This window comes from Cydia pomonella, chromosome 21, assembly GCF_033807575.1.
Source record: "Cydia pomonella isolate Wapato2018A chromosome 21, ilCydPomo1, whole genome shotgun sequence".
In the NCBI taxonomy this organism is placed as follows: domain Eukaryota; kingdom Metazoa; phylum Arthropoda; class Insecta; order Lepidoptera; family Tortricidae; genus Cydia; species Cydia pomonella.
The window spans coordinates 15,882,202-15,901,286 of record NC_084723.1 but is presented as its reverse complement, the minus strand read 5'-3'; the positions used below and the strand labels follow the sequence as shown (position 1 = coordinate 15,901,286).

Sequence of the window (19,085 nt, the reverse complement as noted above, 5' to 3'; positions counted from 1 at the left end):
CGGTCAGTGTCGGTACAACAACGCTCGCAGATGGAGGGCGCGGACGTGGCCGTCGCCAGCTTCGAGCCGAGGTTCCAGCGCGGCCGCGCCACCGACTACAACATCACCGCTCTAGCGCCGGTCAGTGTCGGTACACAACGCTCGCAGATGGAGGGCGCGGACGTGGCCGTCGCCAGCTTCGAGCCGAGGTTCCAGCGCGGCCGCGCCACCGACTACAACATCACCGCTCTAGCGCCGGTCAGTGTCGGTACACAACGCTCGCAGATGGAGGGCGCGGACGTGGCCGTCGCCAGCTTCGAGCCGAGGTTCCAGCGCGGCCGCGCCACCGACTACAACATCACCGCTCTAGCGCCGGTCAGTGTCGGTACACAACGCTCGCAGATGGAGGGCGCGGACGTGGCCGTCGCCAGCTTCGAGCCGAGGTTCCAGCGCGGCCGCGCCACCGACTACAACATCACCGCTCTAGCGCCGGTCAGTGTCGGTACACAACGCTCGCAGATGGAGGGCGCGGACGTGGCCGTCGCCAGCTTCGAGGCCGAGGTTCCAGCGCGGCCGCGCCAACGACTACAACATCACCGCTCTAGCGCCGGTCAGTGTCGGTACACAACGCTCGCAGATGGAGGGCGCGGACGTGGCCGTCGCCAGCTTCGAGCCGAGGTTCCAGCGCGGCCGCGCCACCGACTACAACATCACCGCTCTAGCGCCGGTCAGTGTCGGTACACAACGCTCGCAGATGGAGGGCGCGGACGTGGCCGTCGCCAGCTTCGAGCCGAGGTTCCAGCGCGGGCCGCGCCACCGACTACAACATCACCGCTCTTGCGCGGGTCAGTGTCGGTACACAACGCTCGCAGATGGAGGGCGCGGACGTGGCCGTCGCCAGCTTCGAGCCGAGGTTCCAGCGCGGCCGCGCCACCGACTACAACATCACCGCTCTAGCGCCGGTCAGTGTCGGTACACAACGCTCGCAGATGGAGGGCGCGGACGTGGCCGTCGCCAGCTTCGAGCCGAGGTTCCAGCGCGGCCGCGCCACCGACTACAACATCACCGCTCTAGCGCCGGTCAGTGTCGGTACACAACGCTCGCAGATGGAGGGCGCGGACGTGGCCGTCGCCAGCTTCGAGCCGAGGTTCCAGCGCGGCCGCGCCACCGACTACAACATCACCGCTCTAGCGCCGGTCAGTGTCGGTACACAACGCTCGCAGATGGGAGGGGCGCGGACGTGGCCGTCGCCAGCTTCGAGCCGAGGTTTTAGCGCGGCCGCGCCACCGACTACAACATCACCGCTCTAGCGCCGGTCAGTGTCGGTACACAACGCTCGCAGATGGAGGGCGCGGACGTGGCCGTCGCCAGCTTCGAGCCGAGGTTCCAGCGCGGCCGCGCCACCGACTACAACATCACCGCTCTAGCGCCGGTCAGTGTCGGTACACAACGCTCGCAGATGGAGGGCGCGGACGTGGCCGTCGCCAGCTTCGAGCCGAGGTTCCAGCGCGGGCCGCGCCACCGACTACAACATCACCGCTCCTAGCGCCGGTCAGTGTCGGTACACAACGCTCGCAGATGGAGGGCGCGGACGTGGCCGTCGCCAGCTTCGAGCCGAGGTTCCAGCACGGCCGCGCCACCGACTACAACATCACCGCTCTAGCGCCGGTCAGTGTCGGTACACCAACGCTCGCAGATGGAGGGCGCGGACGTGGCCGTCGCCATCTTCGAGCCGAGGTTCCAGCGCGGCCGCGCCACCGACTACAACATCACCGCTCTAGCGCCGGTCAGTGTCGGTACACAACGCTCGCAGATGGAGGGCGCGGACGTGGCCGTCGCCAGCTTCGAGCCGAGGTTCCAGCGCGGCCGCGCCACCGACTACAACATCACCGCTCTAGCGCCGGTCAGTGTCGGTACACAACGCTCGCAGATGGAGGGCGCGGACGTGGCCGTCGCCAGCTTCGAGCCGAGGTTCCAGCGCGGCCGCGCCACCGACTACAACATCACCGCTCTAGCGCCGGTCAGTGTCGGTACACAACGCTCGCAGATGGAGGGCGCGGACGTGGCCGTCGCCAGCTTCGAGCCGCGGTTCTCTGATTTTCGATTTATGGCGTGTCCGCCCTATGCTTGACCAGAACATCAAGCATTCGTAGGTTTGAGCAGATTCGGCGAATTGTTTACTGTGTCAAGTGAATGTTTAAGCGTATTAGCACCTATAGCAGGGTTCACCAAATGGCGGACCGCGGTCCGGATCCGGACTGCCGACCTATTTTAAGCGGACCTGAAATAAACAGTAACTTGTACTTATTACTGAGTACGTAATTTGATGCATCCCGCGCTTTGCCTTTGTTGTCGTCAATTCGCCAACGGACGAGCGAAATAACGCGCGAAAGAGACATGCAGTTCGCGGAGTACGAATTCGTTTATTCAACTAAAAATAAACGGACCGCGATGGTCATTTTATTTTAAAGCCCGGAACCCTGAAGAAACTAATTGGTAATTCCCTGACTTAGTTTTGGAATGGAACTGATCAAGGTTATCGCTCATCACAAGTAATAATCTGTAACCCAAATTCTATGTTTCAGTGCGTGCAAGTGTTAGGCCAATGGCGCGGCGTGTGTCGCGACGAGCGGCTGGGAGCGCAAGACTCGAACCAAGTGTTCACCGCGTCCCGGACAGATGGCGTCACCGTCGTCACCTACAGGCGGACCCTGCAGCCCTGTGAGTACTGTAGCTGTAGATCAGGACAGTCGTTAAGACTCCGACCAAGTGTTCACCGCGTCCCGGACAGATGGCGTCACCGTCGTCACCTACAGGCGGACCCTGCAGCCCTGTGAGTACTGTAGCTGTAGATCAGGACAGGTCGTTAAGACTCCGACCAAGTGTTCACCGCGTCCCGGACAGATGGCGTCACCGTCGTCACCTACAGGCGGACCCTGCAGCCCTGTGAGTACTGTAGCTGTAGATCAGGACAGTCGTTAAGACTCCGACCAAGTGTTCACCGCGTCCCGGACAGATGGCCGTCACCGTCGTCACCTACAGGCGGACCCTGCAGCCCTGTGAGTACTGTAGCTGTAGATCAGGACAGTCGTTAAGACTCCGACCAAGTGTTCACCGCGTCCCGGACAGATGGCGTCACCGTCGTCACCTACAGGCGGACCCTGCAGCCCTGTGAGTACTGTAGCTGTAGATCAGGACAGTCGTTAAGACTCCGACCAAGTGTTCACCGCGTCCCGGACAGATGGCGTCACCGTCGTCACCTACAGGCGGACCCTGCAGCCTGTGAGTACTGTAGCTGTAGAGCAGGACAGTCGTTAAGACTCCGACCAAGTGTTCACCGCGTCCCGGACAGATGGCGTCAACCGTCGTCACCTACAGGTGGACCCTGCAGCCTTGTGAGTACTGTAGCTGTAGAGCAGGACAGTCGTTAAGGACTCCGACCAAGTGTTCACCGCGTCCCGGACAGATGGCGTCACCGTCGCCACCTACAGGCGGACCCTGCAGCCCTGTGAGTACTGTAGCTGTAGATCAGGACAGTCGTTAAGACTCCGACCAAGTGTTCACCGCGTCCCGGACAGATGGCGTCACCGTCGTCACCTACAGGCGGACCCTGCAGCCCTGTGAGTACTGTAGCTGTAGATCAGGACAGTCGTTAAGACTCCGACCAAGTGTTCACCGCGTCCCGGACAGATGGCGTCACCGTCGCCACCTACAGGCGGACCCTGCAGCCCTGTGAGTACTGTAGCTATATTAATTTTACAAGGGTAAAAAACAAACTAGTTAACTTTGCCAAAAAACTGAAAGGCTAACATTTATTCTTGGTAGGGTTTGAGATCCGGATATCCGAAATATCCGAATATAGGTACAACAAATTTATGATCCGGATTCAACGAATCATAGGATCGGGATATTTTGGATTTACGGATCCGTTAAATATTTTCATAGACCTATAGCAGAAACAGTTTTCGAATGAAATTTATGAATGATTTCATAACATTTTGTCATTTAAAATTATTATTTAAAGTTATTTAAATACTACAGTAGGGCACATCAATTATGATACCACGTCACGCAATCTAAATATGTTGTGTTAAATTTGAACCTTATGCATGCCTGTTTAAGTATATTCCCGCCTTCTCTTTCTATTTTATATGTCCTATCAGTCGCTTAATAAACTCGTACAAGATCACACGTCTTTCTGATTTTGTTAAATGCAAAAACCACAACTTACCAAAGTGAACCTTATTACAACCACCATATGGTCGCAATCGAACCGGATAAATTAGTGCATCGGACACCGGCCGCCCGGCGGCGAGAACAATAGCGAGGCGCATTCCAGAGATAAGGAGCCGGCAAATGCTAACGAATTGCACCTCAAACTAATGAGTTATATTGAATATAAACAAGTTTTATTGCTTAAAGTTATAACAACGTTTTATAGACTTGTACGTGAAATTGCAGTGTTTTATCGTTAACAATGACTGATAAACAAAAACAATTACTTGCTGTGCTTGAAGATAGTGCTATAGTGCTTCGGAAAACACAAACTAACTTAAAGAAATGCCCTAAAGAAAGATTAACCAAGGGTTACATCGAGTCTCGCATTAAAATGATTGATGAGTACTGGACTACGTTCAATAATGGACATCAAGAGTTGGTTAGGCTACACCTTCGGACCAAAGGGGTGTTTTACCATACTTTTTGAATGAAGAGTTTTTTATTTACGAAGATTTATACAACGTACTCCGGGGAGATTTAATGGACAGACTTTCAAGTTTAGTGCAAGATACTTTAATGGAAACTTCTATTACGAATGCAAGCTATGCTATAGCAGGAACACAAAACAACTTTGTACGTTTGCCGCGGATCGAATTACCTACTTTTAGTGGAAGTTATGAAGAGTGGCCCGCGTTCAAGGATTTATTTATGTCACTCGTGCATAATAACAAGATGTTAAGTGATGTACAAAAGCTACATTATTTGAAGACAAGTATTACTGCCGAAGCATCGTCGTTACTGAGGCACATTCAAATTACGTCTGATAATTATTCACAAGCATGGCTGATCCTGAAAACAAGGTATGGCAACAAACGATTAATTTTGAACAATAATTTAAAGAAATTGGTTAATCAGCGTAAAATGACCACACAATCATCTGTTCAATTGAAAGTACTCTTAGATACAACGTCAGAGTGTTTACACAATATTCAGAACCTGAATGTTTCTGTTGACTCTTGGGATCCACTAGTGTTATTTTTGCTTGTTCAGAAATTGGACCCAGAGACGCATAAAGACTGGGAAGAACATGCTTATAAGAGTGACTCTGAACCCTTACCGAAGTGGAGCGATTTTAAGGAGTTTCTAGAGGCCAAATTTCGTACGCTGGAACTTCTTTCTAATAATACAAGGGAAGTGAAGTCAAACAAGGAGCGAAGTACATGCCATGTTGCCATACCTACCTTCGAGAACAGGAGTTGTGTAATGTGTAAAGAAAGTCATACATTATGTCACTGCAAGGAGTTTACCAAGATGGAACCTACGGAGAGAAGCGAATATGTCAAGAATAACAACTTATGTTACAACTGTCTAGTGCCAGGGCATTCAGCATCAAAATGTCGAGTACCTGTGTCCTGTAGAATATGTCACCGACGTCATCACTCTCTTCTACATCAACTAAAGCAGACTGAGCCTGTGGCCCCTACGAGTCCCTCACAACCACTGGCTTCATCATTACATGTTGTAGAAGACATAGAAGAAGTACAAGCAAACACAGTGATCGCGTTACATCTCACTACTAGACAGAAATCAGCACTACTAGCGACTGCTGTGGTGGAAGCAAGAAGCAACCAAGGTCACATCATTCCACTGCGCGCGCTAATAGACCAAGGTTCCGAAGAATCATTTATAAGCGAGAAAGCGGCTCAACTGCTCAAGCTTGACCGACAACATGTAAGGGGTAGCATCACGGGGTTGGGTCCTATGAGAACAGAAATCAACCACGTCTGTGAGCTACAAATAAAATCACAGTGGGATAAAACATTTGTCCTACCGGTCAAAGCTTATGTAATGTCGAAACAGCTGACCAAGAAGTTACCCAAGAAGCATATTGTTCAACAACCATGGCCTCATTTACAAGGATTACAGCTAGCAGATCCTAATTACAACAACTCGGGACCCATAGATCTCTTGCTAGGGGTCCGAGTATATGCTAGAATACTGCAAGCAGAACTAGTCAAAGGTCCACCAGGTACACCATGCGCACAAAGAACTGACCTGGGCTGGATTATTTTTGGAGAGAGTGATAACACATCACAAGAAGATTCTTACATCGTCATGCACCATCAGGTCGATATAGAAGACACACTGAAATCTCTATGGGAAATAGAAACAGACACTAAGAGAAAATACACCGAGGAAGAACAACTATGTGAAGAAATTTATGAGAAAACAGTCACTCGAAACCAAGAAGGAAGATACATTATGAAGCTTCCATTTAAGACTGAGAATCCAAGAGTACTTGATGGAAATACAAAAGAGATAGCTAAAAGGAGATTCATGCAATTGGAAAGAAAGTTTAAGCGTTCGCCGAACCTGAAAACAGAATACATAAAGGGTATTAATGATTACTTGGATGAAGGACATCTAGAAGAAGTACCAACTACAAGCATGTTCGCATGGACCGACTCTTCGATAGTGATCGCTTGGCTTTGTGGAGAACCCAATAGATGGAAACCGTTTGTAGCCAACCGCGTCGTAGAAATTGTTGAGAACTTAAACAACAAACACTGGTACCATGTGCAATCTAAAGATAACCCTGCAGATATCGCTTCAAGAGGAATGAAACTGTCCACACTTAAGAACTATGATCTGTGGTGGCACGGCCCGAGCTGGTTATCTGAAAAAGAAATAAATATTAGTAAACAAGAGGATTTTACAACAGATGAAGAAATAAAAGTACAAAAAATTCAAACTTACCTGAATATTGAGGACCTGGAAAAACAAGAAAAGGCATTGACTACACAATTTGTAGATTTTGATAAACTAACTGAACTACTTAAAAGTATTGTCTATTGCCGAAGATTCCTAAACTACAAGCAAATCCAGATGGCATTGACAAAGATATAACTACAATGGAATTACAAAACGCCATGAATATTTGCATAAAAATGGCACAGCAAGAAGAATATCAAGAAGAAATAGTACGGTTAACATCAAATAAACAAGTCAAAAGAAAGAGCTGCTTACGATCCCTCGCCCCATACGTAGATGAAAACAAATTCCTCAGGGTGGGCGGTCGCCTCAGATATGCAAATATAGATGAGAACAGAAAGCATCCAATCATTCTGGGAAACAAGAACTTGTTAGTACCACTAATAATTGCTGATGCACATACGAGAACGCTTCATGGCACTATAGCTGAAATGCTATGCTACTTACGTTCTAAATACTGGATATTACGAGCAAAGTCCTTAGTCAAGAGACACATACAGAAATGCCTTACTTGTGCAAAACAAAATGCTACGTCGAAACCTCAAATCATGGGAGATTTACCGGAGACGAGAGTCACTCCTTCGAGACCATTTCTACACAGTGGAGTAGACTTTGCAGGACCATACCAGATATTGACGTCTAAAGGCAGAGGAGGAAAAACTGTGAAGGCATACATTGCTATTTTTATTTGTATGGCCGTCAAAGCAATTCACATTGAACTAGTTGGAGACCTTACTTCAGAAGCGTTCATAGCAGAATTCAAACGCTTCGTCGCTAGAAGAGGAAAATGTACTCACATGTGGAGCGACCAGGGTAGAAACTTTATAGGTGCTAACAAAGAACTTGTAGAAGCCTGGAATGAAGCTAAATTGAAATTTACCGGACCAATAGCAGAGACACTTGCAATCGAAGGCACACAATGGCACTTCATTCCAGCTTATAGCCCTAACTTCGGTGGTCTTTGGAAGCTGGCGTCAAGTCCATAAAACACCATCTAAAGAGAGTTCTGACAACAAACCTGACGTTCGAAGAGATGACGACCGTACTTTACGAGATCGAGGCCTGTTTGAATTCTCGGCCCCTGTGTCCTCTCGATAACTCAGACCCTGAAAACGCTGAAATACTCACCCCAGGACATTTCTTAATAGGTGAAGCCCCTATAGTTGTTCCAGCAGCAGATTATAAAGAATGCAAAATACATACCTTGTCACGCTGGCAACTTACTCAGAAGCTGCTGGCAGATTTTTGGCGTCGATGGCAAGATGAGTACCTATCCAGACTGCAACAAAGACCTAAATGGCTTAAAAAGAGAAGGAGTTTAAAATAGGAGATATAGTGCTTATTAAAACTGATAACTTACCTCCAGGCAAATGGTCACTGGGCCGCATTATGGACAAACACCCTGCTGAAGACGGTTTTACTAGAGTGTATAGTGTGAAATCTGGTAGTGCTATAGTGAAACGGTCTGTAACTAAACTATGTGCGTTGCCCGTTGATACTGAAACTTTGTAATGTCAATTTGATTCAATTTAAATTGTACTATTGTAAGGTTATGAAAAGGACGTAAGTGTCCTTTTGGTGGGCGGTATGTTGTGTTAAATTTGAACCTTATGCATGCCTGTTTAAGTATATTCCCGCCTTCTCTTTCTATTTTATATGTCCTATCAGTCGCTTAATAAACTCGTACAAGATCACACGTCTTTCTGATTTTGTTAAATGCAAAAACCACAACTTACCAAAGTGAACCTTATTACAACCACCAAAATATATGTATAAAAGAAGAAACTGACTGATTGACTGACACTTTAACAAGTATAAAGTTGTTGAACACTTCATGCAATTTTCAGAACATGATTCTAAATCTAATAATCGCGGACAAACATACATACCTACATGCGTTCATACAAACATACGGGTCAAACTGAGAACCGTTTTTTTTTTGCTTAGTACGCGGGCGAAGCCGCGGGCAAAACCTAGTAACTTCATAAAATAAATGCGAATGTTGCTTAATCTAAACAGTACTAACAGTTTTTAAAACTAGCTATATGGATACCTCAGGAGGTATAAGTTAATTATCAGGACTGAATTACTGAAGAAAACCTAGCAAAAATTTGGCTGGTTATGAAAACGGATACGGATTCATTATTTTATAGGGGAGTCGTAAGAATACTTTTTGCACTCTCTCCAGAAGTAAGACATAAGATGCCTCATAAGGGTTCAAAATGACGGAGGCGGACTCAACTTTGCTTCTCACTAGGGCACAGTCCAGGAGCTTTATGGTACCTGAGTCATGAAGATCCCTAGAATTCCTGATTACAAACCCTAACTTTTAGTAGCAGTCACGTGACAATGATATCATATGGTCATGAAAGCTGAGGTAGGAGTCAAGGACCACGCCTAGTGTGACACGCCTTATATGATTTTATCAAACCGGTATATAAAAGATAAATACATGTTTGACAAATTTATCGTTTAAGTAAATGTAACTTTAACTCCATTTACATATGATTTTGTGAGTGAAGGTTACTTTTTAGGGTTCCGTAGCCAAATGGCAAAAAACGGAACCCTTATAGATTCGTCATATCCGTCTGTCTGTCCGATTATGTCACCGCCACTTTTTTCCGAAACTATAACAGCTATACTGTTCCAACTTGGTAAGTAGATGTATTCTATGAACCGCATTAAGATTTTTACACAAAAATAGAAAAAAAAAAAAAAAACTTTGGGGGTTCCCTATACTTAGAACTGAAACTCAAAAAATCTTTTTTCATCAAACCCATACGTGTGGGGTATCTATGGATAGGTCTTTAAAAATGATATTGAGGTTTCTAATATCATTTTTTTCTAAACTGAATAGTTTGCGCGAGAGACACTTCCAAAGTGGTAAAATGTGCCCCCCCCCCCCCCCGTAACTTCTAAAATAACAGAATGAAAAATCTAAAAAAAATATATGATATACATTGCCATGCAAACTTCCACCGAAAATGGGTTTGAACGAGATCTAGTTTGTAGTTTTTTTTAATACGGCATAAATGGTACGGAACCCTTCATGGGCGAGTCCGACTCGCACTTGGCCGCTTTTTTATTTTAAGATTATTATAATGTAATGTTTACCCAGGTATTGATTGTATTTTATAAATGTTGTTATGTGTTATTCTAAATGTTGTATTGACTTGTAAAAGAGCCCTTGAGGCCTACTTGCAGAATATTTTTCTGAATTTTGAAGCCGACTTTTCCCCTCCCTTTTTGGAGGGTAGCCAGGAGCTAATCTCGTAGCTAGCGCTTCAGCTCAGCTTTATATAATCCATGGAATAATAGTGTTAAACTCCTGAGACCGAAGTGCATACCCGTACTCACTTCACGTCCTTTACCTACTAAGAGGAAAATGGCGACTTTGTTATGGTTTATCGATAACTTCTCACATCACTAGATTATCGATATTAAATGTCGACTACTGCTCATCACTTTTCCGTTTGTGTACATATTTAGAAACTTGACCCCGCCCCTAAAATTAATGCGATAAAGACAACTGTTTCCTGTTCCAAAACTTGACTACATTTGGAAATCTAAATGGTGATGAAATTATCTGTGTCGGACTGTTTCGCTTTTTTGACTAATTAATATTAGTTTCTCTTTGCGGCATAGTCAATTAGGCCGTTTTTCGCCATGTTTGAAGGGCTCAAATAGCTCCTTAAAAAACAAAAACACCAATAAAATCCGTTACACAGCTTTGAAAATGTTGTTGGCTCGTCTAATGAAATGTTAACTGATCTAAATTGTTTCAGCGGAGCCGATCGAACCGCGAGTGGGTGACGGACAAGCCAATATTCGTGGTGTGGGCCGTGGGGGCGCTGGACTCTGAAGATGAGCCAACGTTCCATCGTCTCTGGCCGCGGGCTGACGTCGTGCTCAACATCTCGCAGACTGCAGACCAGGCCGCCGACGACTGCGTGGAGTTCAGCGTGTAAGTAGCCCGTTTGGGGTGGGGGCGCTGGACTGGCAGGGGAGCCCATGTTCCATCGTCTCTGGCCGCGGGCTGACGTCGTGCTCAACATCTCGCAGACTGCAGACCAGGCCGCCGACGACTGCGTGGAGTTCAGCGTGTAAGTAGCCCGTTTGGGGTGGGGGCGCTGGACTGGCAGGGGAGCCCATGTTCCATCGTCTCTGGCCGCGGGCTGACGTCGTGCTCAACATCTCGCAGACTGCAGACCAGGCCGCCGACGACTGCGTGGAGTTCAGCGTGTAAGTAGCCCGTTTGGGGTGGGGGCGCTGGACTGGCAGGGGAGCCCATGTTCCATCGTCTCTGGCCGCGGGCTGACGTCGTGCTCAACATCTCGCAGGGGGGGGGATGGATTAAATCCTGTTGCCCCCTGCTGGGGTGTAGGGCTCGAACCATTTTCTCCCACTGACTCCGGTCCTGGGCAGCTTGGGTAACCTCCTCCCACCCCATCCCCAATACACCCAACTGTTGCTCCACGGATCGGCGCCAAGTAGATTTAGGGCGACCATGATTCATTACTAATATATACATTGAAAATTATTTATCGAGCCAGTCTCTTTATCGGTTTTCCTGAACCAAGATTAGACGAGGCATTTAATTTTTTTAATGAGATTATACATACAAAGGCGTCGTCGAGCTTCCACTATTATTCGACCCAGTCGAATGCGGGTTATTTTCGACTTCGGCCACTACTATGAGAAGAATTGGAATTTTAGGGTTAAATCATTCAAGTCTATCGCAATTTTTACCTAAATGCATTTCTTATCTTCCGTTTTGTAGCAATACATTTGATCTTTGGTAATGTCTATCTCTCAGGGGCTCCTCGTCAGCACCTGCGCCGTGGGAGACGGCGGAGCTGTTCGACCCGGCGCTGCGCGTGTTCTCGTTCTCGCTGGGCCCGGCGGGGGGCGCGCGGGGCGTGGCGGGGCGGGGGGCCGGCGGGGGCGGGGCCGCGGCTGGCGGGGGCGGGGCCGGGGCCGCGGGGGGCGGGGCCGGGGCCGCGGGGGGCGGGGCGCCCCTCGCGTGGTACGTCAACGGCCAGCTCGCGCCGGACCTGCAGATACGCCGGGGACTGCATTATACATTCAAGGTGACGAACTGGACACAAGGGCGGATCCACCGTTATGGGCACGATGGGCATGCCCACAACCCTAATAGGGTGCCCTATTGATTCGCCGAGTAAAATTACGCAGATTTTCGTTTCGCAGACGCTTTGGCAGAGGACGGTTTGACAGAATTTCATTACGCAGAGTAGTCAGTTGGCAACTTGGCATAACATTGATAAGCAGATTTACTTGTGGTAGAATAATCGTTTAGTAACCGTCACAATTACCCGAGAAACCCTTGGTCGAAACACGAGCATGTTAATATCAGCTGATACTTATTTACAAGAATAATAATTATTTACTAACATTACAGGGGCCATTGTTTTTAGCTTAAGGAGTCTTAGAAACCTGAAACATTTACAAATATTAGTACAAATTTCTAAAAATAATACCAGCTTTTAATTTTCAGGCGTAGGAGTTTATTAGCGTAGTTATCTGTTTAAACGGCTCCATGGACTGCAATAAATTGCTTGCCATTTCCGATACATTACTTTATACGCCGATAATATGTATGTCGTAGTACCGCAATTGCTAAACTAACTAAACTGTTATAATTTAACTGTCACTTTATTCGAAATTAAATGTAAAAAACGTTACTCGAGTAAAATTTGTTTAATCGGACAGATTACTCTGCCATATGAAATTCTTAGGTTACTAATGGATTACTAAGTTTTTTGCTAAATAAGAAAGTAAGGAATAAAGAAAAAAAAGACACCAATTCAAAGACCCAAAAGATTACCAAAAGCTTTTTGCTTGATTCTCATTTTCCAAAGAATCTATCGTAAAAACATAACGCCAAATAATCATTTTTCCACTCAATACATAGCATACTCGTAAATATGTATTGCATGAGATTTTTCGAAAAACAATGTTTATACATTTCCGTATTTCAAAAATTTTTGTCCCCATTTTTAGGGTTCCGTAGTCAACTATAGTTTTTATAGTTTCGCCATGTCCGTCTGTCTGTCTGTCTGTCCGAGGCATTGCTCAGTGGTCGTTAGTGCTAGAAAGCTGAAATTTTGCATGGATATATACATCAATAAAGCCGACAAAGTCGTACAATAAAATCTAAAAATATTTTTTAGGGTCCCTCCCCTTTACGTAAAGTGGGGGTGATTTTTTTTTTGCTTCAGCATTACAGTGTGGGGTATCGTTGGAAAGGTCTTTCAAAACTAATAGGGGCCTTCAACAAACATTTTTTTATAATATGAATATGTTCGGAGATAATCGCTCTGAAAAAAAAAATCCCCCCCCCCCCACTAACTTTTGAACCATAGGTCCCAAAAATATGAAAAAAATCGTGGAAGTAGAGCTTAAGAAAGACATTATACGAAAACTAATGCGGACATGATCTGTTTAGCTGTTTTTAAGTTATAACAAAAAGTTTACCCTTCATAGTAAAAAAACGTACATCCACAGTTCATCCCTTGGTTAACAATCTACTATACTTTAGTTTCTGCTTCCTATTTCTGTTATTTTCTCAGAAATAAATTTATAAAACTTTTTATAAATAATTAAAAAAAAACCCGCACTGGCTAATGCGATCTACTTAAACTTTTGGTACGGTAATCTCTATGTAGATACTCTAATATCCTTTAAATAATGTTTTATTTTTATTTCAAAAAATAAATTAAAATAGACTAAACATGTTTGCTAAACTAAAAATTGTTAAACATTTTTAAAAATAGTGAAACATTTTGGTGTAATGAATGTTATTTAATTATTGTTAGGGAAATGGTAATTTGTTAAATTGAAATCTGTCAAATAAGTATATAGGGAAAATTTGATTGAAAAATGTATAGTTGGAAAAAAAAATGTTGGGAAATGAAATTTGGTTAATTTTTTTTTACTCGACTGCCAAAGGGAGAATGTATTTCGAGTGTATTTATGTATGTCTGTTTCTTTGTGGCCTCCTGTAGCCTATACGCCTTGATGGATTTTGATGTATGAGGTATCGTTAGATTCGTCTTGATCACGGGAGTGTAATTTTTTTGGGGGTAACTGAAAAATTATAAAAAAAAAAAAAATTATTATAAAAAAAACAAAAAACCCGACTGCACACTAAAAAAGAGGAAAACGAGCCCCACAAGAATATTGTTGTTGATGGTAAGTATCGCAGGCGGGGACCAACAACCAAAATGACTATAAGTAACCCTCTGTTGGTCCCCGCCTGCGATACTTACCATCAACGACAATATTCTTGTGGGGCTTGTTTTCCTCTTTTTTTTTTAGTGTGCAATTATTTTTTTTATTGTAAAATAGCAATATCCCGCAATCCTTCTAATAATTGTAATTGAACGGAATGTGAACCTACACTCTACCAAACGTTAGTCGACTAAAAGTTACATCTAGGTACGAATAAATCCCTTTGCAAAGCGATGTTCGGCGAAACGTTGTCTGCGAATCGATAATCTACAAAAAATAGGTCGGGGAATCATTAGGGAACCCCCTTATAGTCTTGTGACGTAACACTTTCACGGTCTATTGAGATCGATAGGCTGATGATCGTTCCTGAACGATGACGATCATGACTCATAAGTCATGATTGTTCATGAGTGAGTTCGAACTCCGACTCGCACTTGGCCGATTTTCGGGTGGTTGTGACCACAACCTTTTTTGAGGGCTGGATCCGCGCCTGACTGGACACTCTGAGTGATCACTGGATTGATCAAAGAAACCATGTATTTGGACGTCCTACCGACAACTTAGTCAGAGTAATCTTATTTTTAGCGAAATAACTGAGTCACGAGACATTTACCTTTTTTCTCCTAAACCTAAGAATGTAAGTAAATGTTACTCGTATGGTAGACATTTATTGTAATTAACTTTTTTCAGTTTGGTTACTTTTAGATCGTTTGTGTACGTACATTGCTTGCATCGGACAATTGTCCGTACTAAGCGACGATGTCTTGTTTTCTTGGGTGTAGCTGTCGGTAACAACAAACAAAACCGGTCGTAAATAACACGGCCCGTTGTGCGGTGAAAACAACGAACGTATAATAATATATATACAAAGTAAACGGTCTAACAGGTGAATATTTGTTTCCGATAACTATTTATTTTTGTCTCAAACGACATGTGTCGCAGGTATTCGGCGGCAACAACCCGCACTCGGCGCACGAGTACCACCCGCTGATCGTGTCAGTGGACCCGCGCGGCGGGCTGGAGCAGCTGCCCGAGGCCGCGCAGCGCGCCGTGCGGGTCCTGGCGGGCGTGCACTACACGCGGCGGGGCCGCCTCACTGCCACCGCAGGTAGAGTGTCCTCCTGTTGGAACTTCACCCTGACAATTCCTGTCCGTTTCTGGGTCAGTAAATAAAGAGTCGGCCTTCTGGTGTCCGGTACGAGCACCGTTTTGGTGCTCGTACCTCGTGACCATTTCTTTTGTTTGTTGCTCATTAATATTGTTTGAAATGTAATATTCATAGCTTATTATGCACTTATGTACTTAACTAATGTGGGAGTATGCAGATGGTGAAGAAATTATCTTGAAACGCGTTTAGCCACCATTTTGGAGTTCCCTGCCGGCAGTCCACGTGGTACTTGTGAAGTCCAGCTATCGCATTACAAGAGCTAATAAGCGTACACTGTCTCGTTCTAACCGTATATTCGTCGTACATACTCGTACAGCGCGGCGTCGTGTATATATAGCTCTTAACACAGCAACAGCAACGGAAGGCGATTGCAGTGCCAATGCGCGGCGCCGACATGCACTCCGCTTAATTGGTTCAAAATTTGTTTAAACATCTCCGTTAATTGTTTCATGTCATTGTTAGAGTTTCCACAGGAATCCGTGTGGTTATTATCATTTTTGGGTTTTGTTTTCCAGCTTGTTTTGGTTGTGCCTTCAAAGGAGTTTCCGGTTTGACTGGGCTGGCCATGTCGTGCGTATGGAGAATGAGAGACTGCCCAAAGCAATTTTCTACTCGGAGCTCTCTTGTGGAAAGCGGAAGCAGGGGGACCAATACCTGCGACATAAAGACGTTCTCAAACGCCACCTCGTCGCTTGCGGGATACCGACTGACTGCTGGGAGGGCATTGCATTGCAAAGATCGGAATGGCGTTCTAGTGTTCACAAGAAAGTAGCTCAATTTGAGAAGCAGCGTCTGGAAGACCTAGATGCTAAGCATCATATCCGCAAGACGCGACCTAAGCCCTCCTACACATACACCCGCAACTCGACTGGACAACTCCATTGCGCATTGTGTGACCGCATCTTCAAAACAAAGTTTGGTTTTGCGAGCCACATAAGGGCATTTCATAATCCGGATAAGAATTGTTGATGGAGTCGCCATTGCCGGATACGGCAAGGAAGGAGTAGTAGTTAGGTGTGCGAATGAATGAATGAATATTTATTGCATGTCACATTACATAAATTGTTAAAGGTGGTACATTTTAGAAGGTATACATGTGATGCCCTGCAAGGGCAAGGGCATAGCAATTTAAGCCTTAAATTTAGATAACTTAAATCTACTTAGCTTAAACTAGGTACATTTTAATCATTTACTATAATGAATGATTTGTATTGTATTGTATTTGTGTGCGATTTATCGTCATCTTCGTCTTGTATTTTTTTTGGCCTCAGTTTGGGGTTTGTTCGTTTTTGTAGATCTTTGTAGACTTTGCAGCCTTTATAGTTCGCCGGGTGCCGTCCTTCGCATAACGTGCATTTTACTTTATTTCCTAAATATTTAGTTGGACATTTTGTCGATGGATGGTCTCCAGCGCATTTTATGCATTTGGGTTTCCGGTGACAATATTTTTTGGTGTGCCCATAGCGTTGACAATTTCCGCATTGAGGTATCTCGTGTACTGGTCTCGGAGCCTCCACTACAACTCGACAATGAAGGATGCTTTTGAGTTTGTAGACATCTTGATTATTTCCTTTCGGTGCAAGTTCTACAATGAACATGTGTAACGGCTTTTTCGTAAATCTTTGCTTTACATTCCATACATTTACTGTTTCATGACCGACTTCGTTCAAGGCTTCCTTTATGTCATTGACATCGGTGGATTATTTAGAATAAAAAAAAATTATTTCAGCGGTTAAAAAAAATCTTCTCTTAAAAGGGTTAAATAGGGATTGAAAGTTTGAAACCATTACAAATGCTTTAAAACTTCATAGAAATTAATAATGTAAGATTAAAAAAAGTGATCTTGAAATTTCGTAAAAAGAAAGACACAATAATAGGAAACAAGAAAAGTGGTTTCAACGTTTTTAGAAATTAATTCCCCAAGGGAGTTAAAATGGCGTTAATTGAAAGTTTGTATTAATCCCCTAAATAGGTGAAAAAAGGATTTAAAGTTTGCATTCGATTGGAATAGTGGACTTGAAAATCTTCTTAAAGGATTGAGAGGAATTATATTGAGAACGATTATTTCACTTAGGGGCTTGAAACTTCGTAGGTTCTTCTTCTTCCTCGCGTTGTCCCGGCATATTGCCACGGCTCATGGGAGCCTGGGGTCCGCATGACAACTTATACCAAGATTTGGCGTAGGTACTAGTTTTTACGAAAGCGACTGCCATCTGACCTTCCAACCCAGAGGGTGAACTAGGCCTGGTTGGGATTAGTCCCGTTTCCTCACGATGTTTTCCTTCACCGAAAAGCGACTGGTAAATATGAAATGATATTTCGTACATAAGTTCCGAAAAACTCATTGGTACGAGCCCGGGTTTGAACCCGCGACCTCCGGATTGCAAGTCGCTGTTATTGTGTATTCTGTTGAAACTTCGTAGGTTGTGTCAGAAAAATCTCATGCGTTGTATAATTATTAACAAGTGATTAGCCGTCCCTACTGCTACCTTTTTTGCTGCATAATGTTCTATGCTTATGTATATAACCACCAACATACAAATCCACGCGTACGAAGTCGCAGACAACAGCTATTTATCTAATAATAAGAAGAGATGTGTTTATCCCTCAAAGTGATAAGTTCGCCTTTGTACTTCTTATTAATTGTATGTTACTTTTAATATGTATGTTTGTACAATAGTTTACTACTACTACTAAATACTAATTAACAATTAAAATTATTGTAAGTAAATAATTTAAAAACTGACTTAAGCCATTGACATAATTATAATTCATTGTATACAACATTGAAATGGTTTGATATAATTAATTAATTTATTTCATTGGAAAATTTATTTGACTTAAATGAATAGTAAAATTGTAAAACAAAACTGTGAAATGTAAAAGTGTATAAATATAAAATCGACAAAAAATACATTAAACATTTGATGGCTTAACGCCCACAGTCACAGCATTTAATTTAAAACACTGAACTGAAATAAAGGTGGTCGATCATTCGCCACGAGATTATTGATTAAAAGTTTCAAAACACTTATTAGAATAGTAGGATAGTTAGTAATTGTAGTAATGTTGTTGTCCAGCGGGCCCGCTGTGCCTGGCGTCCCACGCGGCGGGCGCGGACCCGCGGCGCGCGGCCGACTTCGCCACCTTCCGCGCCTTCAACCGCACGCTGCAGTGGAGCTGCGCCGCCGGACCCGCTGCGGAGCTACAAGTAGCTCCTAACGACACGTGGCCGGACCTGGTGTACTACAACTCCTTCACCCACGCCGGTGAGTCTCGACCGCACGCTGCAGTGGAGCTGCGCCGCCGGACCCGCTGCGGAGCTACAAGTAGCTCCTAACGACACGTGGCCGGACCTGGTGTACTACAACTCCTTCACCCACGCCGGTGAGTCTCGACCGCACGCTGCAGTGGAGCTGCGCCGCCGGACCCGCTGCGGAGCTACAAGTAGCTCCTAACGACACGTGGCCGGACCTGGTGTACTACAACTCCTTCACCCACGCCGGTGAGTCTCGACCGCACGCTGCAGTGGAGCTGCGCCGCCGGACCCGCTGCGGAGCTACAAGTAGCTCCTAACGACACGTGGCCGGACCTGGTGTACTACAACTCCTTCACCCACGCCGGTGAGTCTCGACCGCACGCTGCAGTGGAGCTGCGCCGCCGGACCCGCTGCGGAGCTACAAGTAGCTCCTAACGA

At 45.3% G+C, this 19,085-nt stretch overlaps 1 protein-coding gene across 1 annotated transcript in view; it reads left to right on the top strand.

The window, feature by feature from the left end:
- Window positions 1-18,728, top strand: part of LOC133529910 (protein Skeletor, isoforms B/C) — a 38,424-nt gene extending 19,696 nt beyond the window's left edge. The window contains exons 9-13 of the mRNA XM_061867712.1: window positions 2,565-2,704; window positions 10,760-10,933; window positions 11,786-12,059; window positions 15,163-15,328; window positions 18,469-18,728. Coding sequence (XP_061723696.1) covers window positions 2,565-2,704; window positions 10,760-10,933; window positions 11,786-12,059; window positions 15,163-15,328; window positions 18,469-18,728 — 1,014 coding nt within the window. The remainder of the gene's footprint in view (window positions 1-2,564; window positions 2,705-10,759; window positions 10,934-11,785; window positions 12,060-15,162; window positions 15,329-18,468) is intronic.
- Window positions 18,729-19,085: the final 357 nt, after the last annotated feature.